At 56.6% G+C, this 8,918-nt stretch overlaps 1 protein-coding gene across 1 annotated transcript; it reads right to left on the bottom strand.

Annotated features, from left to right (window-relative positions):
• Positions 1-4,353: 4,353 nt before the first annotated feature.
• On the bottom strand, positions 4,354-6,576 carry LOC139162859 (avidin-like). Its single transcript, XM_070743720.1, has 4 exons — positions 6,428-6,576; positions 5,778-5,988; positions 5,179-5,299; positions 4,354-4,476 (listed from the first exon to the last, which is right to left on the bottom strand). Exons 1-4 carry the CDS (start codon positions 6,533-6,535, stop codon positions 4,443-4,445), a joined length of 474 nt encoding a protein of 157 aa, XP_070599821.1. The 5' UTR covers positions 6,536-6,576; the 3' UTR covers positions 4,354-4,442.
• Between the last annotated feature and the right edge of the window lie 2,342 nt (positions 6,577-8,918).

The following is an 8,918-nucleotide window of genomic DNA, read 5'->3' as shown; positions in this document are numbered from 1 at the left end:
TTTTCCCCCAGGCCCTTACAAGTTATGCATGGTATATTTGTGTGTATGTTTGGTTTTACTATAAGGGTTTTTAGTGACTGTTTTAACAAAAAAAATAAGTAAAAATAAGCCTGAGCTCCTGATAAAAGCAGTCTTCTACTGAGAAATAGTCTTTCGCTCCCAAAAAGTTAAATAAATCTGAAGTCTTCCTGTATAGGTATCTTAGCAGCCTTCTGACCAATTGCTCCCCAAAAACTGTTAAGGAAAAAATTAAGCTGAACTCCCTTAAACTTTGCAGTCTCCCGTACAAATTAGTATTTGGCTCCCTCTTGTGGTCAGTGTTGAAATGACGCTCATGAATTACAAATCAGGGCAAATCATGTCCACCAATCGTATCACGTCTTAGTCTAAAACTTTCTAAAAGGTTGTAAGACAGAGAAAGAATAAAAAGAACCATTAAAGGGAGAAAAAGAAAAACCACAAAGAAGGATTCCATTCAACTCACAAGAAGGACAAAAAGGGTCTCTCCTCTTTCTCCTCCTTCTGCAGACACACCGCGTCGCCCTTCACCAGCCTCCCTCCCCTCCTCCCCCTCCTCCTGCCTTAAGTCAAGCGTGGGGGGGCACAGAAGGGGAGAAAGACCCTTCGGCTCCTCAGCCGAGCTGAATGGTTGACCGGCAGAATCGCCTGGCTGATGAATTGCACCACTGGGGCACGCACGCACGCACGCACACACACACACCCAAGAGCCTCTTCGTGCAGAGTCTTGCAATGTTGCATGAAGAGTTTTGCGGTGGTCGAAATGGGAAGCGAGGGACCGCGGGGGGCGGCGGTGGAGGGGGGGGGGGGTAGGCAGCGCCTCCCAGTCCAGGACAGAACGGAAGAGAAGGCGGATCTGGGCGAAGCTCCTCCCACCCACGGCTGCCACCGCTTCCCCCTGGCACGAGTCCCCCCCCCATTGAACACCAGCCTTGTGGAGGAGTGCTTTTAAGGACAAGATCTTCCAGATTCAGGGGAGACCCAAACGCCCAGAGCTCCGGTTGAGTCCCTGCCGATCCCCCTGCCCGACTCCCTGGAGCGACGCCCCCTGTGGGATCCTAGGTCAGAGAAGATGTCCAGCCAAAACCGGCAAAGAGACCCCAGGGGGGGCAAGCTATTCTCCAAGGCAGTGTTTCCCAACCTTTTTTGAGCTGCGGCACATTATTCACATTTACAAAATCCTGGGGAACATTGAGGGGGGGGGGGCTAAAAAAAGTTTGGACAAAAAAAATCTCACTTCCTCCCTTTCGCCCTATTTCTCTCTCTCTCCCTCTTTCTCTCTCTTCCTTCCTTCCTCTTTCTTTCCCTCTCTCTCTCTCCATCCCTCTTTGTTTCTCCCTTCCTTCCTCTCTTTTTTGCTCTCTTTCTCTCTCCCTCCTTCCCTCCCTCTATGTCTTTCCCTCACCCTCCTTCCCCCTCTTTCTCTCTCTTTTGCTTTCTCTCTCTCTCTTGCTGTCTTTCTCTCTTTTTCTCTCTCTTTCTTGGTATCTCTTTCTTTCTCTCTCTTTTTTGCTTCCTCTCTTCCTCTCTCCCCCCCTCTCTCTTTCTCTCTCTCCCTCTCTTGCTATCTCTCTTTCTTTCCCTCTCTCTCTCTCCATCCCTCTTTGTTTCTCCCTTCCTTCCTCTCTTTTTTGCTCTCTTTCTCTCTCCCTCCTTCCCTCCCTCTATGTCTTTCCCTCACCCTCCTTCCCCCTCTTTCTCTCTCTTTTGCTTTCTCTCTCTCTCTCTTGCTGTCTTTCTCTCTTTTTCTCTCTCTTTCTTGGTATCTCTTTCTTTCTCTCTCTTTTTTGCTTCCTCTCTTTCTCTCTCCCCCCCTCTCTCTTTCTCTCTCTCCCTCTCTTGCTATCTCTCTTTCTTTCTCTCTCTCTTTCTCATACACCACACCGCAGCAGCGGCATTGGGCAGTAGCCATGGTGCGGCGGCAGGGTGGTCAGCTGTGAGGCGGAGCTCCAGAATGGAGACACCGACGGTGGCGGCTGGACGTGTTGCTAGATGCCGTATATGCTGGCGTTGCGCTGGGCATGGGCGTGGGGCTGGAGCCTCCATCCCAGCCCAGCCAGCAGGCAAGTGCCAGCCACGCAATGCCAGCATGTACAGCGTACAGCAACATGTCCAGTCGCCGCCGTCGGTGCCTCTGTCCTGGAGTTCTGGCTCGCAGCCGACCACCCTGCTGCCACCCAGCGGCTATTGCCCGGTGCCACTGCTGCCGCCACCCTCCCGCTGCCGCCACCTTCCCGCTGGGCCCCAAAGCTCACCTGCTGCCACCGCCAGGGAAACTCCAGCCGGGCGGGGCAGCTGAGCTTCCTTCTTCGCAGCACACCTGACCATGTCTCGCGGCACACTGGTTGGGAAACGCTGCTCCAAGGCACCCGAAGGCCAGACAAGGAACAATGGAAGGAAGCTGACCAAGGACAGATTCGACCTGGAAATAAGGAGGACCTTTCTGACGGTGAGAGCGATCCACCCATGGAACAGAAGTTGCCTTCGGAGGTTGTGGGAGCTTCGTCACGAGAGACTTTCGCGAAGAGGCTAAGCTGCCACCTGTCGGAAATGGTGTAGGGTCTCCCACTTGGGTGGGGGGTTGGACTAGATGACCTACAAGGTCCCTTCCATTGCTGTTAATCCGTTAATATGTGTGGGAGGTCCATTGCTGGAGGATTCCAAGACCAGATCCACTTGTCCCTGCATTTCATGGTGACCAATTGTGATGACTCCCCTCCCCCCAGCTTCCGCTGATGCCCCTCCAGATGTCAGCTCGGAGGGGGATGGGCCGGCCGGTCCCAGGCGTGGCTGGAGGGGGGAGGGCCAGTGGCTCCACTCAGTGCTGCAGGGCAGCCCAGATCCCTCTCAGAGCTACTTCTGCACTGTCGGGCCAGGTGGTGTACCTGGGCTTTTGGTTCTTCCGCCTGAGTGCGTCCCGCCAGTGAACTGCACCTTGTTGGGTGGGGCCTGTTGTGGTTCAGCCTGAGTCAGATGAAAGACCAGCTGCGTCTCTGCTGGCTCCATGCCCGGGGGAGGATGAGAGCGAAGCGGAGAGTTCTGGGCAATCGGACAGGGGAGATTACAGTCAGGAATGTGATGAAGAAGAACGACCTGGGAGCCCTGGGGAGGGGGTCTCTCAAGCCAGTAGCTTGGAGTCTCTGGAGTCATTAGGTGACGAAGCACAAGCTGTCATTAGTATGCGACAGAGATGTATAGATCAAAGGAGGGATCAATTGAAGAAATATTATCACCAGTGAATGAGGAACACCAGGGGGGGGGGGTCCTCATTAGCAGGGAAGGGTTTATAAGGCAGGCAAACTCTTTCTACAGTGCGGAGCGTTATCAGAGTGGAGTTGCTGTATTCTGCATTGTCTCTCAGCGTTTCTGTTCCTGGCTCGTGGCCCAGCAGTCTTGAAGACCCATGGGAGGCGTATGTCTGTTATCTACAGCCTCGTCTTGGTATCAAGGATCCTGTGTTTCTATATGAACAATTGCCGTCATGTATCCATTTGGAGTTCCAGTTTTCCTGATTTGTAAGGACATTTTCTGTTGGCTTCTGTTCTCTTTGCCATGATAAAACTGTGTTTGGATTTTACCGGTGTGTCTGGTTTATCTTTTTGGGTTGGTCATAGCTTCCGGAGTGACCCAGACAGAACAGGGCCCAACGCTCAGGTCTGCCAAGGTCCTGCTGAATCTTGGCTCCCTCATCTAAAATGTTGGCAACTGCCCTCCAGCTCGCAGCCACCTGCCAAGCGTTCCCTCCCTGTCCCCTCACCCGCGTCACTGATGAAGGCATCAGATCGAACCTGGGGTCCCCTCAGGGCCACCGGCTCAGCCTCCCTGCCCCACTTACAGCCTCCCTCGGGCCCTTCTTCTGCTCCTGCATTTTTTCCCCTTTTGTCCCCCATCCCGAGGGTGCAGCTCTGCCTAATCTTGTCCGAGGGCAGAGATGGCTGGGGACAAAGGGCTGAGCAGGGGACCCCTCCCTCTCGACTCACACCAGGACGGGTCTGGAACGCGTCACGCTGCTGCCCCGTGGATCGGCTGCAGGTTCCCCCCAGTCCTCCAGGGCAACAGCTGTGCCAAATGGGCCGTAGAGACAGGAGGGGCCAAATCAGCAAAGCACAAGAGTCGCCCCCACTTCAGCCCCCCCCCCCAGGGCCTGTCGTTTGCATGTGGAAAGCCCCCTGCCCCCAGGACCAAGCCAAGGACAGCATAAGGGGGGAAGTACCCGAAAAGGACCCTTTCAGCCCAGAGTCGGCTTTGAGCCCACCCTCCCTCCAGGTGGGGGTCCTGCCCAGAAGCCTCCAGGCTGGCACCCTGGGAGCTTCCGAAAGAGCAGGGAGGCCGAGGTTGCTCAGGAAAAGATTTTATTAAAGAAGAGGGGCTGATGGGAGGGGGAGGAAGGCAGGAAGCGTGGACGCCTGGCTCTCTTCACCCGCTCACTTGATGCGGTAGAAAGTGTCGGTGCCAACCCTGCAATGAAGCGGGAAGGAGGAAAATGTCAAAATTCACGAAGGAAAATTCACGATTGCTGCCCCTCCCCCCAGACTGAGCATCTCCCCCCCCCCCCATTCCCTCCGTCCACCCACTCAGGTGACAGTGAAAAGGAGGGGGAGAGGAAATGCTTCTTGGGGGGCAGCCAGGGCTGGGCGGACCCTCAGCCACACATTGAAGGCCAAATCTGACAGGGGGGGGCACAGACCCAAAGGAGGCCGGGCCGGGTCTCTGCTGCTTCGGAGGGCCTCCCTGGAAGAGGGTCCCCAGGGTCCCGAGAAGGTGGGCCCTTTGGGTGAAGCGCCACAGGCCTTGTGCTTGGGGGGAGGCACCCGGGTCGCCTCTGTGCCCCCCATACAAACATAGGGGCTGTGCTGGCTACTTCTCTCCAATTGGAGGATTGCAATTCATGGCCACCCAAACCAACTTCAACGGCTTCTCACTAAAGCACCTTACAAGCTTTGCTGAGTTTCTTTGTGGGAGGAGTGCAGATATCGGGGGGGGGGGGGCTTTCTAGTAATGGCAGCCTACAGCCCCCCTCCCGGAGCTGCTCAGTCCCGCCGGGTGCTGACAGGAGCCTGAGGCCCAAACGGTTGCTGCCTCTTGGGGAGGGGGAAGGGGAGGGAGGGGGAGACCCTCCCAGGTAGCACGCAGAGCAGTTCGGCCCCGGCTGTTCCTTACCTGGTGGCCGCCCAGTCCTCGGCCACGGATCCCACTTTCTCACGCAGCAGCCAGGTGGTATTCAGGTATTCAACTCTGTGCGCGTCCAGGAAGCACTGGCCCACGAAGACGGTCGTGGACTCTGCGGGGGGAGGAAGCGCCCGGAGACCCCCCATCAGCAGCAGGAAACCCGGTTACAGCACTCGCAGGGGGGCGGGGGGGCTGCATGTTCCACAGGTCAACGTAATCCACGATGAAGACCAACGAGATAATTAAGATGATAGACCAACATCATCAAAGTTTGAGCGCCGTCCTGGTCCTAACGTTCCCTTTTATTCATATCCACTTCATGGATTCACAGTTACGTTTACACTTATATCGGTTTAACTCTTGCTTGAATAAACGGACAAACAAACCCGCCCGGGTGATCTGCTCCACGCCGGTGGTGGCACCCGGAGTCTTTGGGGGGCTCCAGCCAAAGGGGGGGGCGGGGCGGGGGAGAGACGGCGACATTCAGTGAAAGGAATCTGCAAGGGGCCGATCCAAGGGAGGGGAGATCCACCAGTTTCCCTCCCCCACCCCTTCTATCTGCTTCCGTCGCAAAGAGCGGGCGGCTGTACCAGAGAAACTCCAGTTGACCGTGAAGCCGAAGGTGGGCTGGGCGCTCCTGGCCACCGAGTGCTGGACGCCCTGCAGAGGGGACAGCTGGATGGCGTCGTCGGTGGCAGCCACGGCGGTCATGTAGGAGCCGCTGAAGACCCCGGAATCCCCACTGTCGGAGATGTTCATCGTGGAACCCCGGTAGCTCTTCCAGCTGCCACTCAGGACGCACTGGAGGGGGGAGGGGAGGGAAGCGGGTCAGGGTTGTGGCCGAGCCAGGCGGCCCAACGGAGGGAGAGGCTGGCAGCGCTGGCCTCATTTTCTCCGGGGATTTGAACCCCCCGCGCGCGGCCACGTATCCGATCCCCCCTCGGGCTGCCCACGCCGGGACGGGGGAGGGGGCAGAGGCGGCCCATCCCAAAGTCCCGCCTGTCGAGGCGCCCAACATGGGACCCCGCGGGCTGATCGCTCTGCCCTCGGCCCAGCGAGCGGGAGCAGCAGCGCCGCCCGACCTCCCGTCGGGGGCTCTGAGGCTCTAGCGCTGAGCGGGACGGGTCCGGGGGCGGCCACCAACCCCGAGGCAGCGGCGCCCCCTGCGCAGAGCCCGGGAGCGGGCGGGGGCTTTGCACGGGGAAGGCCGGGATCCTCCGACCGCCACCCCGCATCCTACCTTCGCCGCGGCGAAGCGCTCCGAGTTCCGGGCTTCGGCAGAGGTGCCGGAGGAGCCGAGCAGGAAAGCCAGGAGGAGCCCCAGAAGCGCCCCGGTGCCTGTCGCCATGCTGCTCTCCGGGAATCCAAACTGGCCAGCCGCAGGCGGGACGCCCCCTTATAAAGCCCCGCTTCGGCCACTACACGCCCCGTGGAGCTGCCGCCCGCCTCCCCCCCCCCACACCCCTGGCGGCAGGGAGGGGCTGGGTCTCTGCCCGAGGGGACGGACGGAGGCGTCTGGGGACTGGCTGGCCGTGACTTCGGCCTGTGAGGGCGGGGGCGGGGGCAGGCCACGGAGGCGATCCCAGGGGTCCCCGTGCTTTTCTTGGTCTGCTGCCCTGAAAAGGCGTCTCCGTTTATGGCAAAAACTGCCGCTCTGCGGGGTGAAGGGTGGGGCCGCTTCATTCAGCGAGTAGCCCCAGGACCTGGAAGACCCTGCGGTGCCCAACCCTGCCTGGCCGGTCACCTCCAAATCCCTGGGGTGGGGGGAGGCGGCAGAAGTTTCTTTTCATGCAGCCAAGCAGCGACACGGGATAGCCCAGAGGAAGCGCTCAGGATCCAGAGGGATCCAGAGGGATCCAGAGGGATCTTGACAGCCTCGTGCACTGGGCCCAAGCAAATGGAATGAAATTCAGGGCAGAGAAAACTCAAACCCTACACCCAGGTAAGCCAAACAAAGACCTGCGTATAAACCTGGTGAAACCGCCCTCAATAGCAGCAGCTGCGAAAGGGACCTTGGAGTCTTGGTGGACAACTGACTAAATAGGAGCCAGCAGTGGGCAGTGGCAGCCAAAAAGGCCAACCCAATCCTCAGTTGCATCAACAGAGGGATACGATCTAGGACTAGGGAGGAGCTGACACCACTCTACAAGGCCTTAGTCAGACCACACCTAGGGTCCTGCATCCAGCTTTGGTCACCTGACTACAAAAGAGACCTTGAAACTCTGGAGAAAGTGCAGAAGAGAGGAGCCACCAGGACTGGTCAGAGGGTCGGAGGCAAAAGCACAGGAAGAGAGGTGGCAGGAACTGGGCCTGGATAGTCTGGCAAAGAGAAGGACCAGGGGAGAGACATGATAAGGGTCACAATACTTGAGGGGTGGCCGCAGAGAGGAGGGAGGGGGTCAAGCTATTCTCCAAAGCACCAGAAAGCCTAACAAGGAACAAGGGATGAAAACTGACCTAGGAGAGATTCAACTCCCTGATGGTGAGAGCAATCAAGCAGGGGGACAGAAGTTGCCAGCGGAGGTTGTGGGAGCTCCAACACTTGGGACTTTCAAGGGGAGACTGGACTGACATTTGTCCGAAGTGGCGTAGGGATTCCAGCCTGAGTGGGGGTGGGGGTGGGATTTTGGATTAGATGACCTACAAGGTCAAAGAAAAAGAAAGAAAGAAAGAAAGAAAGAAAGAAAGAAAGAAAGAAAGAAAGAAAGAAAAAGAAAGGGAAAAAGCCCCAGGAGGGCCTGGATGCTCTGCTGAGGGGCCATGAGCAAAAGGAGAATTAAGGCCATGACAGCTTCTGCCCAGTTAGCCTTCTGCTCTTCCAGGCATGGGGTGTTTTTTTCCCCAAGGTTTGGGGTGAGCCTATCTGGGTGACATCATCATCATCATCATCATCATCATCATCATTATTATTATTATTATTATCATCATCATCATCATCATCATCATCATCATCATCAATTCCTCTCTTCCCACGAGGTCACCATGCAGACCAACCATCCTTGAGATCTGCTGAGCCAACAGCAACATTTGGGCTTTATGGGCCAGAGGTTCCCGGCTGAGACGCCTCCCTGTCGCCCCTCGGAGGGGGTGGGGGGGGGATTTGGGCTCCGAAGGTCGAGCTCTTCCAAGGGCACTTTAAGCGCCTGCTGTGTCTTGGCAGCCGGGAGAGGCCTCAGAGAGGGGCTTCTCTTGAAGGCAGTTAGCATGGAGGTGGGGGGAGAGAATTCACCCCCACCTCCCCCCTGTTTATCTCCCTCCCCCCTTCAGATGCATAACAGGGCAGAAGTTTCCAAATAGAGAAGCAACCCAAGAGGTTCCACTGCAGGAGAAGCTTTGCGGCCGAGGGTTGACATGAAGGGTCCTTTGTGGACCCTTGCAGAGAGAACAGAATAGAATTTAGAACAGAACGGAGTGGAGAAGAACAGAAGAGAAGAGAATAGGAATTCTTTATTGGCCAAGTGGAATTGGACTCACGAGGGATTTGCCTTTGGTGAAGATGCTCTGTGTACACGAAAGAAAAGATGCATTTGTCAAGAATAGAAAAGAAGAGAAAAGAAGAGAACAGAACCCCCCGTGCATTAACTGGCTGAAGCGTTGTTAATGGCGAGTATTCTGAGCAGAGTCAGGTTACAAGCGATGTGCCACAAGGGTCTGTTCTGGGTCCTATTCTTTTCAATATGTTTGTGAGTGACATAGGGGAAGGTTTGGTAGGGAAGGTTTGCCTATTTACC

Source organism: Erythrolamprus reginae, chromosome 2 (assembly GCF_031021105.1).
Source record: "Erythrolamprus reginae isolate rEryReg1 chromosome 2, rEryReg1.hap1, whole genome shotgun sequence".
NCBI lineage: Eukaryota > Metazoa > Chordata > Lepidosauria > Squamata > Dipsadidae > Erythrolamprus > Erythrolamprus reginae.
The sequence above is the reverse complement of the archived record's forward strand: the minus strand, read 5'-3'. Positions and strand labels throughout refer to the sequence as shown.

What these genes read in the sequence shown, in the direction of transcription:
- LOC139162859 (XM_070743720.1), bottom strand. Translation starts at nt 6,535, where the DNA reads ATGGCGACAGGCACCGGGGCGCTTCTGGGGCTCCTCCTGGCTTTCCTG. An exon ending in AGCGCTTCGCCGCGGCGAAG is followed by an intron (nt 5,989 to 6,427) that starts GTAGGATGCGGG and finishes TCCCCCCTCCAG; the next exon opens with TGCGTCCTGAGTGGCAGCTG. An exon ending in GGTCAACTGGAGTTTCTCTG is followed by an intron (nt 5,300 to 5,777) that starts GTACAGCCGCCC and finishes CTCCCCCCGCAG; the next exon opens with AGTCCACGACCGTCTTCGTG.